General features: G+C 35.7%; 1 protein-coding gene across 1 annotated transcript; it reads right to left on the reverse strand.

The window, feature by feature from the left end:
• Nucleotides 1–14,525: 14,525 nt before the first annotated feature.
• LOC126514454 (olfactory receptor 10T2-like) lies at nucleotides 14,526–15,491 on the reverse strand. Its single transcript, XM_050163362.1, has one exon. It carries the CDS (start codon nucleotides 15,489–15,491, stop codon nucleotides 14,526–14,528), a length of 966 nt encoding a protein of 321 aa, XP_050019319.1.
• Between the last annotated feature and the right edge of the window lie 434 nt (nucleotides 15,492–15,925).

Below are 15,925 nucleotides of genomic sequence, written 5' to 3' on the forward strand. Positions count from 1 at the left end.
TGTATTAGAATAAAGTATATATAGTCCTGTGAGTCACAATTCCTCATTTACCATGGGTTCTACACAAAGATCCACACCAGAGACAAACTTTGTTAAAGAAAATAAATGCATGAAATACATAAATGTTTTCAAGGTGGGATGTGGCTGCCTGAAAGAACACAAAGCAATATACAGAAATGTAAGGAAGTGAGGAGCCACACAAAGTGAGGACCTCCTCTAGTGCACAGAACCACGGACAAATGACAACGACTTTAAACCTCCTGTTTCCTACCTGTACAAAGGAGAACATACGTACCACATGTGAGCCCTGTGTTTATTTATAAGTGTGAGTAAAGACACTGAGCACTGTTTGAACCATAAAAATAATAGCAAAATTGTCCCAAACTCTCAAACTTTACTCAAGACAAATGGCTACTTCTGAGACACTTAGGAAATTCAAGTATTCCTCCTTCCTTGAAAAGCAAGATGTGTAAGTCAGTGACATATCTATTACAACACCCAGGAGGGCTCAGAGGAATTGTCACTGCACAGCAAGCCCACTTTTAAGTGAGTTTTCGATCATTTGTGACACAGCCCCAAGTAGCTTACTTCCCTTAAAATTACAAGTTAATTACTTCTTTTCTTTTGGAAAATTGTACTGAGAATCCTGTGGGATAGAGAACTTACAATTACTCACCTACTGGGAGAGAAAAACAAAATGTGCATGAGTAAGAATTAGATACAAGTGTATGGATTAAAGATTTTAATTACCCATGGGTTTAATTTGTTTTTATTTGACTGATTTGCAAAAGTAAATGACAACATTCGGCTGTAATTTAATTGAGCCACTTAAGAAATATGGTTGCATTTTGTGGCCCAGGTTTCACATTATCTGTTCAGAGATGAGCTGGACTCCTCAGAAGAAATTAGTTTGCAACTATGTATCCAACAGATCAGAAATATTCCAATAATGAAAACATGTTCATTTCCCATATATTCTAAGTTTGTTATAGAAGACAAGAGATATGAGCTACACCTGTGGGCAGACATTCTCTTCATTCTCTATTGCCTATTAACATTTATGACTTCCAATAGAATAATCAAACTTATACTAACATTTTAATGACTCTGCCATGCACAGCGGCACAGTGACTGTCAGATTGTCCTAGCCATGATGATCTTCAGTGATCTTAAATTGAGGCTTCACTTTCCCTAGGTTAAAAGTCGGGGTCTTTTCATCTTGGGTTAGGTAGTCCATTTAATATGCTTCTTTAGTAAAATGCTCAGCCTGAAAACCCATATTCAGAGGATGCAGAACTTTAAGTGGTCCAAGTCCATGTCCAGCTAACTAAGAAACAGCCTACAAAGCTTCATCTAGTCTATAAACATACAGTTCATTTAGCTTGTAAGGAAGTACAGAGGATGAAAAATGGTTTTAGCAGCTGGCCAACAATCCAGGTAAATTTCCCAAACTGCATGGGAGAATTGAATTAATTTCATATCTGTCTTCTCACTAGTATTTTGTTCACACCAGTTGATCTGTATGTCCAATATCTGTGACTTTTATGTGCATATTTAATTTCTAGAATACAGGAAGAGTTAAATAGATGTTTGTTGAATTCATGCTAACTTGCTCAAAAATCTTTCACATATTAGTGTGCCATGGTTAAATAATGATATAAACTTCTACATCTTTATTGTTACCTAACTGTAAGTCATACAGTAAGTATGGCCTTCCTTGGTACTTATGGACGACTAACTGTAGTCAACTTATATCTCAGATTTAAATAACTTTTTCGTTTATGACTTTCCCGACATCTTGTGCTAAGACATTTTCTACTAATGAGCAGTTTTAGAGAACTTCGAAAAATGTTTTGTACTTACCAAGCTTGAAGTGTTCTACAGCTATGCTAAGGGAAGCCTCTCATCTGCTTAGTTCTTAGAACACAGAGATTGCTATGCACAGAGTATTGTCACTATCAAATGAATTTAGAGTTTTTATTTTATTATGGTGATCTACCCTTCTAATTAATCTTGAGTGTTTAAGGAAGCATAATAACTACAGATGTAAGGTCACGTAGTAGATCTGTAAAATTCATTAATTGTTCTGAACTGAAATTTTTACTCATGGATTAGTAATTTAAATATAAACATTTTTCCTCCCCTCATGCTCATGGTCCATGATTCCACTTTCCGTGTTTGTGAACTTCACTGTTTTAAAGATCATATTATTTGGGATCATACAACTCCTGCTCTTCTGTAATAGGTTTATTTCACTCAGATTGGTGTCCTCAGGAACTATGCATGCTGGGACATATTGCAGTTTTCTTCTCTTTTAAGACTGAATGATAGCCTGTTGTATAAACATACCACATTTTCTTCATCCATTCATCTGCTGATTTGCTTTGTGTTTAAAATTGCATTATTATTATAAGTACTGTAACTGATAGGAAATATTAATAATGCTTTGAAATAAATATTTCATTTCTTTTGAATAAATATTGAGAAGAAAGATTGTTGGCTCACATGGTAGTTTTATTGTTGATTTTTAAAAACGAACTACATACTACTTTCTGCAGAGGTTGTACTGTTTTACACACTTATCTATAACATAGAATTCTATATTTCACATTAATGAAGCAACTCTTTCTCTTTATTGCAAAAGCCATCCTAAAAAGTATAAGAAATATATAATCGTGGCCTTAACTAACATTTCAGCTATGATTAGTCACTCTAAACATCTTTCAATAATATATCCACTGGCCACTTACACATCTGTTCTATTTCTTAGCTCATATTTATTTATTTATTTATTGTATATTAGCTGGATGTACATCTGGAGGTCAGAAAAAAATGTCATATCCTCCGGAACTAGAGTTACTGGGCAGTTGTGAACTGCCATGTGGGTACTATGAATCAAATCCATGGCTCTTAACTGTTGATTTATCTCTCCAGTCCTAATCCATTTGTAAATTGTGTCTGCTTCAGTTTAAAGAGTTCTTTGCTTAATTTTGCAAAGCAACTCTTTTTCTTTTTTTAGCACATAAACATTAATACTTTTATTCTTTCATAGTATATGGTCTATATGGACAATTACTGTGTCAGCAAAATTAAGTTCTTTTTTGGAGATTGCATAATACTTTCTTAAGCTTGAATTTCTATTTTTTTTCTTTTTTCTTTACTTATTTATTTATTAAAGATTTCTGTCTTTCCCCCCAGCCGCCTCCCCTTTCCCACCCCCTCCCCCAATCAAGTCCCCCTCCCTCATCAGCCCAAAGAGCAATCAGTTTTCCCTGCCCTGTGGGAAGTCCGAGGACCACCCACCTCCATCCGGGTCTAGTAAGGTAAGCATCCAAACTGCCTAGGCTCCCATAAAACCAATAGGTGCAGTAGGATCAAAAACCTATTGCCATTGTTCTTGAGGTCTCAGTAGTCCTCATTGTCCGCTATGTTCAGCGAGACCGGTTTTAACCCAGGCTTTTTCAGACCCAGGCCAGCTGGCCTTGGTGAGTTCCCAATAGAACATCCCCCTTGTGGTGCACCCCTCGTGGTCCTGAGTTCCTTGCTCATGCTCTCTCTCCTTCTGCTCCTGATTTGGACCTTGAGATTTCAGTCCGGTGCTCCAATGTGGGTCTCTGTCTCTGTCTCCTTTCATCGCCTGATGAAGGTTAATATTCAGGAGGATGCCTATATGTTTTTCTTTGAGTTCTCCTTCTTATTTAGCTTCTCTAAGAACCCGAATTATAGGCTCAATGTCCTTTATTTATGGCTAGAAACCAAATATGAGTGAGTACATCCCATGTTCCTCTTTTTGGGTCTGGCTTACCTCACTCAGGATAGTGTTTTCTATTTCCATCCATTTGCCTGCAAACTTCAAGAAGTCCTTGTTTTTTACTGCTGAGTAGTACTCTAATATGTATATATTCCATACTTTCTTCATCCATTCTTCAATTGAAGGGCATCTAGGTTGTTTCCAGGTTCTGGCTATTACAAACAATGCTGCTATGAACATAGTAGAGCATATACTTTTGTTGTATGATAAGGTCTCTCTTGGGTATATTCCTAAGAGTGGTATTGCTGGGTCCAGGGGTAGGTTAATCCCGAATTTCCTGAGAAACCTCCACACTGCTTTCCAGAGTGGTTGCACAAGTTTGCATTCCCACCAGCAATGGATGAGTGTACCCCTTTCTCCACAACCTCTCCAGCAAAGGCTATCATTGGTGTTTTTGATTTTCGCCATTCTGACAGGTGTAAGATGGTATCTTAAAGTTGTCTTGATTTGCATTTCCCTGATCGCTAAGGAAGTTGAGCATGACCTTAGGTGTCTTTTGGCCATTTGAACTTCTTCTGTTGAGAGATCTCTGTTCAGCTCAGTGCCCCATTTTATAATTGGGTTGATTAGCCTTTTACGGTCTAGTTTCTTGAGTTCTTTATATATTTTGGAGATCAGACCTTTGTCAGTTGCGGGGTTGGTGAAGATTTTCTCCCAGTCAGTGGGTTGCCTTTCTGTCTTAGCGACAGTGTCCTTTGCTTTACAGAAGCTTCTCAGTCTCAGGAGGTCCCATTTATTCAATGAGGCCCTTACTGTCTGTGCTGCTGGGGTTATACGTATATGAACTCTTTTTCATATACATGATATAAACATATTTTCAAGTTCCAAAAGCTACTTCTTCATCCTTTTGAGTCTTCTCTGTGCTCTGGACAGCCTTTCAGTTTTGATGGAATTTTCTTATTTGCTTTTATTTTTGTTACTTGTATCTTTAAAGTTCAGATTAAGAAATTACTGCCCATATGAATATCATAGAGTAGCTGCATATGTATGATTCTAGGATATTTATAGTTAAAGATCTGACACTAACACATTTTGTCAGTTATTTTTATGGTGCAAGATTGAGATTAAATTTCACCCTTTTGTATTAAGCCACTTAGTTTTTCCAAACATTTGTTAATAAAAAGTTTCATTATCTACTATGTACATCCTCAAAGATCACTCAGAATATAGATGAGGGCTTCTATCTAAGATTATTAACTTATTTTTACTGTTTCTCTGTGTTTTTCTTTAATACAGTACCACAAATGTCTTAATTAATATGTTACTGAAATATATTCTGGAGTGCTAGAAAGATGGCTCAGGCATTAAAGACTAGAATTACACCAAAACAAAGCATGTTTTAGAAATAACAACTGTGATAAACTTGATGATTTTGAGGGTTCTGTGAGTGAATATAAAAGTTTGAGTTGATATTTCTTCTTATATAGAGAAAGATTTTGCCAGAGCTCAGGTGGCTTTATAATCACATTATGTATTATGGACATTTTAGCAATATTAAGTTTATTTTATGCATGAAACGAAGAGGCCATACCATATGTTACCTCTTTTTCAGTTTGTTCATTACCCTCTTGAGGCTTTCAACTTATGAGTGAGTACATACAATATTTGTCTTACTGGGTCTGGGTTACCTCACTCAATATGATGTTGTCTAGATTCATCCATTTGCTTGCAAATTTCAGGATGTCAGTTTTTTGCTGTGTAATATTCCATTGTATAAATGTACTACATTTTCTTTATCCATTCTTCAGTCAAGGGGCATTTAAGTTGTTTTCAGGTTCTGGCTATGACAAACAATGCTTCTATGAACATAGTTGAGCACATGTCCTTGTGGTACAATTAAGCATCCTTTGGGTATATACCGAAAAATGGTATTTCTGAGTCTTGAAGTAGGTTGTTTCCTAATTTTCTGAGAAGCCACCATACTGATATCCAAAGGCGCTGAGCCATTTGCACTTCCATCAGCAATGGAGGACTGTTCCCTTTACCCCACATCCTCTCCGGCATAAGTTGTCAACAGGATTTTTGATCTTGGACATTTTTACAGGTGTAAGAGGGAATCTCAGAATTGTTTTTGAGCCAATGATGTTGAGTATTTCCTTAAGTGTCCATTAGCCATTTTAGATTCCTCTGTTGAGAGTTCTCTCTTTAGCTCTGTACTACATTTTTATTGTATTATTTGTTCTTTTGATGACCAGTTTCTTAAGTTCTTTGTATATTCTGGAGATCAGTCCTCTGTCTGATGTGGGGTTGGTGAAGATCTTTTCCCATCTTGTAGACTATTGTTTTGTCATGTTGACTGTGTTCTTTGCTTTACAGAAGCTTTTCAGTTTCACAAGGACTCGTTATTAATTTTTTTCTCTCAGTGTCTTTGCTGCTAGGATTATATTTAGGAGGTGGTCTTCTGTGCCAAAGCCTTCAAGTGTACTTCCCACTTTCTCTTCTATGATGTTCAGTATGGCTAGCTTTATGTTGGGGTCTTTGATCCATTCAGACTTGAGTTTTGTGCATGGTGATAGATACGAATCTATATTTATTCTTCTACATATTGAAATCCAGTTATGACAGCACCATTTGTTAAATATGCTTTCTTTTTTCCATTTTATATTTTTGCTTCTTTCACAAATATCAGGTGTTTGTAGGTATGTTGATTAATATCTGGGTCTTCAACCAGTTCTCCTGTCTGTTTTTATGCCAATACCAGGCTGTTTTCAGTTCTGTAGCTTTGTAGTAGTATTTGAAGTCAGGGTTTGAGATGCCTCCAGAAGTTCCTTTATTGTACAAAATTGTTTTAGGTATCCTGGGTTTTTGCTTTTCATAAGAATTTGAGTAACACTCTTTCAAGGTCTGTAAAAAATTTTTCAGGAATTTTGATGGCCATTATATTGAATCTGTAGATTGCTTTGTGTAAGATTGCCATTTTTTACTATATATATATTTTATATATAATTCTACCTATCCAAGAACATGGGAGATCTTTTCACTTTCTAGTGTCTTCTTTAATTTCTTTCTTCAAAGATTTAAAGTTCTTGTCATACAGGACTTCCACTTGTTTGGTTAGAGTTACTCCAAGATATTTTATCTTATTTGTGGCTATTTTGAAGAGTGATTTGGGGGGGGTAATCTTGAATCCTGCTACAAAATATAATACTTTCAGTAGAAAGTGTTTATAAGTTTTAGAAGTTACTTGTTATAATTTTTGAGATCACTTATATAAACTATCATATCATCAGCAAATAATGAGAGTTTGAACTCTTCCAATTTGTATCCCCTTGATCTTTGTTGTTGTTGTTGTTGTCTTATTGCTCTAGCTAGAACCTCAAGAACTATACTGAATAGATATAGAGAAAGTGGACAACCTTGTCTTATTCCTGATTTCGGTGGGATCACTATGAGTTTATCTCCGTTTAGTTTGATATTGGCTGTTGACTTGCTGTATATTGCCTTTATTATAATTAGGTATGTTCTTTATATTCTTGCTCTCTCCAAGAACTTTATCATCAAGGGATATTGTATTTTGTTGAGAGCTTTTTCATCATCTAATGAGATGATCATGTGGTTTTTATTTTTCAGTTATTTATATGGTGAATTACTTTGACATATTTTCATATGTTGAATCATCCTGGGATGAAGCCAACTTGAGCATGATGAATGATGGTTCTGATGGTTTCTTGGATTCAATTTGTTAGTATTTTATTTAGTATTTTTGCATCAATATTCATGAGTGAGATTGGTCTGTAATTCTCTTTCTTAAAAATGTCTTTATGTGGTTATGATATCAGGGTAATTTAAGCTTCATAAAAATGGTTTGGCAATGTTTCTTCTCTTTCTGTTGTGTGGAACAATTTGAAGAGTATTAGTTCTTTGAAATTTTTGTAGAATTCTGAGATGAAACTATCTGGTCCTGGGCTTTTGTTTGGTTGGGAAATTTTTGATGATGTTTTTATTTCTTTAGCAGTAAAAGGTCTATTTAATTTGTTTATATGGTCTTCATTTAATTTTAGTAAGTGATATTTATCCAGAAAGTTCTCCATTTCCTTTAAGTTTTCCAATTTTGTGTAGCACAGGTTTTTGAAATATGACCTTATGATTCTCTATATTTCCTCCATGTCTGTTGTTATGTCCCCCTTTTCATTTCTAATTTTGTTAATTTGGATATTCTCTCCCTTTTGGCTAGTGTGGATAAAGGTTTGTCTATTTTGTTAATTTTCTCGAAGAACCAACTCTTTGTCTCATTGATTCTTTGTATTATTTTCTTTGTTTCTATTTTGTTGATTTCAGCTCTCAATTTGATTATTTCTTGCCATCTAGTTCTCTTGAGAGAGTTTGTTTCTGTTAGTTCTAAAGTTTTCAAATGTTCTGTAAATTCTCTAGTGTGAGATTTTTTCCAACTTCTTTATGTAGGCATTTAGTACTGTGATCTTTTCTCTTAATAGTGCTTTTTTTGTGTCCCATTAATTTGGGTATGTTGTTGTGGTAATTTTCATTGAATTTTAGGATGTCTTTAATTTTTTCCTTTATTTTTTCCTTGACCTATTGATGATTAGGGTGAGCATTGTTTAATTTGTGGGCTTTTTAAAATTAGTGTTGCTGTTGAATGCTAGTTTTTAGCCATGGTGATTCAACAAGATACATGGGTTATTCCAATTTTTTTGCATATGTTGAGGTTTGCTTTGTTACCTCATATGTGGATCATTTTTTGAAAAGGTTCGATGAGGTGCTCAGAAGAAGATATATTCTTTTATGTTTGGATGGAGTATTCTATAGATGTCTGTTAATTCCATTTGAATCAAAACAGATGTTATTTCCCCTATTTCTCTGTTCAATTTTTGTTTGACCTACATGTCTAGTCATGAGAGTGGAGTGTTAAAGTCTCCCACTATTAGTGTGTGGGGTTTAATGTATGATTTAACCTTCAGAAGTGTTTTTTTTACATATGAGGGTGCCCTTTTATTGGTGGCATAAATGTTCATTATTGAGATTTTCCTCTTGTTGGATTTTTCCATGACTAATATGATGCCCTTCTTTGTCTCTTTTGATTGATTTTAGTTTGAAGTCTATTTTGCTAGATATTCGGATAGCTACACCCGCTTGTTTATTAGGTCCATTTGATTGGAAAAATTATTCCCAACCCTTTGCTCTAAGGCAATGTCTCTCTTTGAGGTTTAGGGGCATTACTTGTATGTAGCAGAAGGATGGGTTCTGTTTTCATATCCAATCTGTTAGCCTGTGACTTTTTATAGGTGAGTTGAGTCCATTTATATTAAGGGATATTAGTGACCAATAATTGCTATCTCCTGTTAGTTTAGTTTTCATTGTTGGTGATGTTATTTTTTGTGTTTTTCCTTCTTTGGGATTTGTTGCTATAAGATCATCAATTGTCTGTGTTTTTGTTGATGTGGACAATTTCCTTGGGTTGGAGTTTTCCTTCTAGTATTTTGTATATATCTGGGTTTGTGGATAGGTATTGGTTAAATCTGGTTTTGTCATGGAATATTTTGTTTTGTTCTTCTATGGTGATTGAAAGGTTTGCTGGGTATAGTAGTTTGTGATAGCATCATTGGTCTCTTAATGTCTGTATAACACTTGACCAGTACCTTCTGGCTTTCATTGTTTCCATTGAGAAATCAGGTGTAAGTCTGATGGGTCTGTCTTTGCTTTTTTTTTTTTTTTTCGAGGGTCTGTCTTTATAAGTTACCTGGCCTTTATTTTTGCAGCTCTTAATATTCTTTCTTTATTCTGCATGTTTAGTGTTTTGATTATTATGTGACAAGGGAACTTTATTTTTTTAATCTAGTCTATTTGGTGTTCTGTTCTTCTTGTATCACCATATAGCTTTCTTTAGGTTGCAAAATTTTTAGTTTTCTTCTGATTTTATTAAATATATTTTCTGTGCTTCTGAGTTGAACTTCTCTTTTTCTATCCTTGTTTTGCTTAGGTTTGGTCTTCTTGTGATGTATATTTCCTGTACATTTTGTGTTAAGCTTTTGTTAGATTTAATATTTTCTTTAACTGATTAGTCTATTTCCTCTACTATATTGTCTAGCTCTTGTTTCCTACTGTTTATGCTTGCATTTTTGGTTCCTGATCGTTTTCTTATCATTTCCATTGCTATAATTCCCTTGGTTTCTGTTTTCTTTATTTTCCCTATTTTGGTTCTCAAGTCTCGAATCATTTCTTTCATCTGTTTGATTGCTTTTTCTTGATTTTTTAAAGGAATTTGTTGATTTATTCCAATTTTTGTTAGTTTTTTCCTCCATTTCCTCTTTATGGGCCTCAAGTATTATCCTAAAGTTATTTTTTTCTGGTCATTTTCTTCTTCATCTATATTTGTGTGTTCAAGTTTTGTTCTTATAGAGTGGCTAGTTTTTATTGCTGTTGTGTTGCTTTTTGGGGTGTTAAGTGTGTTCTTTTTTTTTTTTTTTTTTGATTTTTCGAGACAGGGTTTCTCTGTGGCTTTGAAGCCTGTCCTGGCACTAGCTCTGTAGACCAGGCTGGTCTCGAACTCACAGAGATCCACCTGCCTCTGCCTCCCGAGTGCTGGGATTAACCTTGTCTTCCCAACTTTTCTACTGATTGTTTTAGTTGGGACTGAGTCTCTGATATGAAATCTTTCAGGTGCCAGTGAATCCAAGGCTCAGATGGTTGCTCCTCATGGTACAGTAAGGGCCACTGCTCCAGTCACTCCAAAGGTCACTCAGTATTCCCGGAAGTCACTCAGCACTCCCAAGGGTTGCTCTGCAATCCTGCATGTCATTGAGGCCTGCTCCTACAAAGGTTCTTTGCTTGGGTCTGTGCCCACTGAGGTCCCTGTCTTGGGCCTGCCCTGGAAGATGTCCCTGGCTCAGACCAGCTCTGGCAGAGCTTGCTGACTCAAGCCCAGTCCTACAGAGTTTTCTGAACCATGCCTGCTCCCTCAGAAGTGGCTCTCTTGCACATGCTCCTGTAAAGGTTGTTGCCTCAGGCATGTTCCTGTGGGGGCTACTGGCTCAATCCTTCTTCTATGGAGGCCACTGCCTTGGGCCTGCTCTGGTTTTGGTCACTGGCCCTGGCCTGTTCCAGGGGAGGTCACTTGCTCATACCTGTTCCCACAGATGTCCATGGATTGGGCCTGCTCCCACAGAGATCCGTGCTTGGGCTGAGTCCATTAGAGGTCTCTGACTCAAGCCTGGTCTCTCAGTGGTCACTCCCTTGTACCTGCTACTGTGGAGGTTGCTGCCTCGGGCCTGCTCTGGCAGAAGTGTCTGGGCAGAAGTCTCTGGTCCCAGCTTGAGTTTGGAAATGGTGTTTTACCATAGCCATAGTAACTTAAGCTAAGATAATAATTATATGAATGATTTACAAAGTTTTTACATCTTTAAGCATATTCTAGCCATAAAATATAATCACTGAATCATCTAAAGCAGTATTTCTCCACTATCCTAACTCTACAAAACTTACATACAATTTCTCATGTTGTGGTGACCCCCCAACCATAAAAATATTTTTTTGCTACTTCATAACTGTAATAATAATAATGTAAATATTTGATATGTCAGATTTTTTTATGTGTAAGCCTGGTGAAAGAGTTTGATCTCCAAAAAAGTTCATGACACACAGGTTAATAAAGCACTGTTCTGAAGGTTAAGGTTTCTGAACACAACAGAGGGACAAATTTGTAATTCCTGTGTTGAAGTCTCATAGCTGGTTGAAAAAGATGAAAACGGGTCTAGGAGTATTTGATGCGCATCACAGGAAGGTAATACTTAAAGGTGTTTGCTTTTCAGTTTGGAACACTGCTAAGCTGCTTCATAATCCATATGTCCATTGTTCTCTAAGTATTAGTTACATTAAGACAATGGACATTCTAATAGGCCTACTGATTCTTTCTATGAAGATATTTATTATACAACACTCAGATTTTTAAACCATAGTAATTAGGTATACATGAATTTCTCTGGATAAATTATTCTTAAAAGAAAGTACTCCTAGTAATCCTTTCACACAACATCAGAGGAAACTAAGTGCAATGTCCAAAGGGGCATTGTTTCCAGTGGATACAGCTATTAGTGTTTGTTTATTTTTCCCCTGCAATTGTAAACTATTATATAATGCTTATCTTCTAAAAGTCTGATTCTTTCTGCCAACATTCAACTCAAGTAACATAGATTATAGGAATGTGAACACAGAAGCAGCTAATTTAAACTACCCAAGGAAATGAACTTGTAATAACTGACTAGTTAAAATGTATAATCTTTTTGGAATGTTTTTTTTCTTTTACTAAGTTCTGTTTGGAGGTAGAAGAAGCTCCAGTGTGAAAATGTATTTGTGTGATGTCTTTGACTATGTGTACAAAGCTTTAGTATTTCACAATAAACTATGGTGAAACTGCCAATTCATTTTATCAACTAAATTGTGAAGGTAATGCTAAAATTAGCTCATCAGGGACCTAATGGATTTTTCAGGAGTTATACTACAGGAATGTATGTTTGTATTTACAGAAACAATGCATCAAAATCCTCTTTTACTCAGGTGTGGAGATGTGTGCAAGAAACTGCATTATTTTACAGTTTTAGGTACCTGCTTATGACATTTAAATTAAATGTGAGGACCATCATTATATAAAATTTTATGTGGACTCTGAAGAAAGTTATTCTTTCATTAAAATTTGAGCAATGTGTAAGTTCTCTTTTTGATAAATAATTTTTATAAATAACGTTGCTATGAACATAGTTGAGCACATGTCCTTGTGATATGATTGAGCATCCTTTGAGTATATACCCAACAACAGTATTGCTGGGTCTTGAGGTAGTTTATTTCCTAATTTTCTAAGAAATCACCATGCTGATTTCCAAAACGGCTATACCAGATTGTACTTTCACCAGCAATAGAGGCGTGTGCCCCCTATCACACATCCTCTACAGCATAAGCTGTCATCAGTGTTTTTAATATTGGCCAATCTGACAGGTGTAAAATGGATTCTTAGAATTGTTTTGATTTGCATTTCCCTGATGGCTAAGGATGTCGATCATTTCCTTAAGTGTCTTTTAGCCATTTAGATTCCTCTGTTAAGAGTTCTCTATTTAGATCTGTACTCTATTTTTTCTTGGCTTATGTATTCTTTTGATGACAAATTTATTGAGTTCTTTGTATATTTTGGAGATCAATCCTTTGTCCTATGTGGAGTTGAAATATATTTTTGAAAAGTTCCTACATGTATATAATATTGATATCATTTCCACTCCTCTTCCCCTTTAACTCAGCACTATTTGCATATATATGTAAATATATATTTATAATAGATATATTTAAGTGCATATATATTTCTTAGTCCAGTTATTGTGGCTCATACTTTATATGTTTAAATAGACTACTTTTGATGGATAGCCTATCAGGAAGCTCATCCCTGAAACTGATTGTTTCTCCCCCATTCAGCTGATATTAATTGTCAACAGTTTATCATTAGGTGTGAAACCCTGTGAAATTTCTGCCATTGTTCTTGTCATTATTTAGGTCTTGTCTAAGCTAGAAAATCTGAACAATATAATTTCTTGGCAATCTTTAGGCCAAAATGTTTCATTTATTATTACCTGTATTGTACAGGTGTATACCAATATATCTTGGTTCTTAGAGTCTTACTAAGTAATTATTTTCCTCTTCATAATAATAAGTAATTATTTTCTTCATTTGTGAAAAACTTTGACAGAAACACCTTGTTATTTTTCCTAGTTCATTCCTATTGCAAAACTGGCAGTGCTATTCACCATCTGGAGAGCCATTATGCAATATGACTTGGAAAGGCTTAAGCCTTCTCACAGGATTCTATGTCCAGATCACCATGGTTTCACTCAGATTGTAGCTTCAAACAGTACCTTTTATCTCTGTAGGTTTCATGAATTAAGTGTTGCTTACAGTTATGTGTGTAATGACTTAATTTTAGTGACATAAAAAACGGTCATGATTTAGTTGTTTGGAATAATGTTATGGTAAGATACATATTTATTTTGGAATCACTTTCATCAGCTTTCTTAATTTTTAAAAAAATTCAAACCTCTTCGCTATGCTTGAATAAAGTTCAGCAGAATATTTTCTTAAAATTCTTTGCTATTTCTCTGCATTGTGGTTATTTCTTCAAGTCAATTCTAAACATGTGGGCTTGCCATGCTTCTTTTCAATGTAATTTTATTCTTACTTTCCTTCTGTTTGTTTGTTTCTTTCTCTCTCTTACTGTTTGTTTAAATATTTTTTCTTGTTAAAAGGCAAATGTTATGAAAACATGGACTTTTTAAACAAGCTTTAAAAAAATTCATGCTATATGCTCTCTCTATATATATATGAATGTAAATATGTACTAATATTCTGATATTTGAAATTCTAATCTTGTTTCTTAATTGCTCCTTTTATTTTTTGAGATTATAATTACATCATTTCTTGCTACCCTACTCTTCCTCTGAACTCTTCAATGTATCTTTCATTGCTTTCTTTCAAGTTCATAGCCTCTTTTTGCATTAATTGTTGTTAGATACATGAATATTTCTAAATACATAAATCCAACTTGCTCATTTGGATTTGTATTCATATGAATGTTTTCATGGTTGCCTACTGGCTTTGTAGTAAGATAAATATGAGACTAAAATTTATCAGACAATTGGGCACTTCCATTTCATTGGGCACTGTAATAATTTTATTGGAAGTACTCCACTTTTTCACATTAATTTAACAAAATCATTTCATCTTTTCAAGTGTTCCGAGCTCTTTTATTTAACATTTGAGGGAAGCCCTTAATTACATGACCCAGTATTTTTCTCAGGGCTGTCTGCATGTCTTTGTTCCTTAAACTGTAAATGATGGGGTTGAGCAGAGGTGTCAGAACAGTGTATGTCACTGCCATCAGTGTGTCGTCTCTGAAGGTGTCACCATTCTTGGGTCTCAGATAGACAAAGCAAGCAAACCCATAATGTATGAACACCACGATGAAGTGGGAGGAGCAAGTTGAAAAGGTCTTATACCTTCCCTTGGCCGAGGGCATCTTCACAACTATGGACACAATGAAGACATAAGAAACCATGATCAAAATAAAGCTGCCCACCAGCACAAACACAGTTAATGCAAAGAGAATCATTTTCTGAAGAAAAGTGCAGTTACAGGCAAGGGCAACCACAGGTGCAATGTCACAAAAAAAGTGCTGAATGATGTTGGAGTTACAAAAAGACAAGTTGAATATTATGATGACAATGCACAAAGAAACTGCGAAGCCAACCACCCCAGAGGCCATGATGAGCTGGAAGCAGATCTTCTGAGTCATCAGGATTGGATAATGTAGGGGGTTGTGGATGGCGGTGTAACGGTCATAAGACATGGCAGACAAGATGAAACAGTTGTTGGCTGCCAATCCAAAGAAGAAAAACATCTGTGTGGCACACTCATGGAAAGAAATGTCCTTGTTCTCTGATAGCAAGTCCACCAACAGTCGGGGTAAGATCACCATAGTGGTGCAGGTTTCTGAAAAGGACAGGGCAAAGAGGAAAAAGTACATAGGGGTATGAAGGTTGTGGTTGAGCTTAATGGCCACCATGATAGATGCATTTGCTAGGAGGATGGTCACATGGGAGAGGAGAATCACAATAAAGAGTAGATGGTGCAGTTCTGGAAAACTGGAAAATCCCCACAGAAGGAACATGGTCACTGTGGTGTGATTGTCCATCCTGGTGGTGGCTATTTTGCCCTGGAGGATAATAAGTACTTGTTGTCAAGGTTGAGATAAATGCCTAAGTGCTCACATCAGCTGGTCTTCAATCAAGGGTTCCAGTTCACTGGTCAAGGAAGGTTCTAAAGCGAGAGCCTGTATTGGGTGAATTAAATACCTGTGACTGCATTCAGTGTCAGAAGCTAACATTGCAAGGAGAGTGATTTTAAGTCATGACTTTGTAAATTGTGTGTAGTTTTAAACATTGTATGACAGTCCCCTCCACTTTTCCTTACCTTACCTCTTTCTCCTTGTCAGTCAAAACTTCACAAGAGAAGCTAGTATTTAGAGAGTGCTCATGTTCTTATCCACCGAATACAAGAATAACATCTGTGAAGTGTGCTTGTATGGCTTGTCTAAACCTGGTAACATGGGACTTTCCAGTACTGACT

Source organism: Alexandromys fortis, unplaced genomic scaffold (assembly GCF_014885135.2).
Source record: "Alexandromys fortis isolate MF-2015 unplaced genomic scaffold, M_Fortis_MF-2015_v1.1 scaffold_129, whole genome shotgun sequence".
Taxonomy (NCBI): Eukaryota; Metazoa; Chordata; class Mammalia; order Rodentia; family Cricetidae; genus Alexandromys; species Alexandromys fortis.

Excerpts from the sequence above, each read along its gene's own strand:
- LOC126514454 (XM_050163362.1), bottom strand. The coding sequence starts at position 15,491 with ATGGACAATCACACCACAGTGACCATGTTCCTTCTGTGGGGATTTTCC.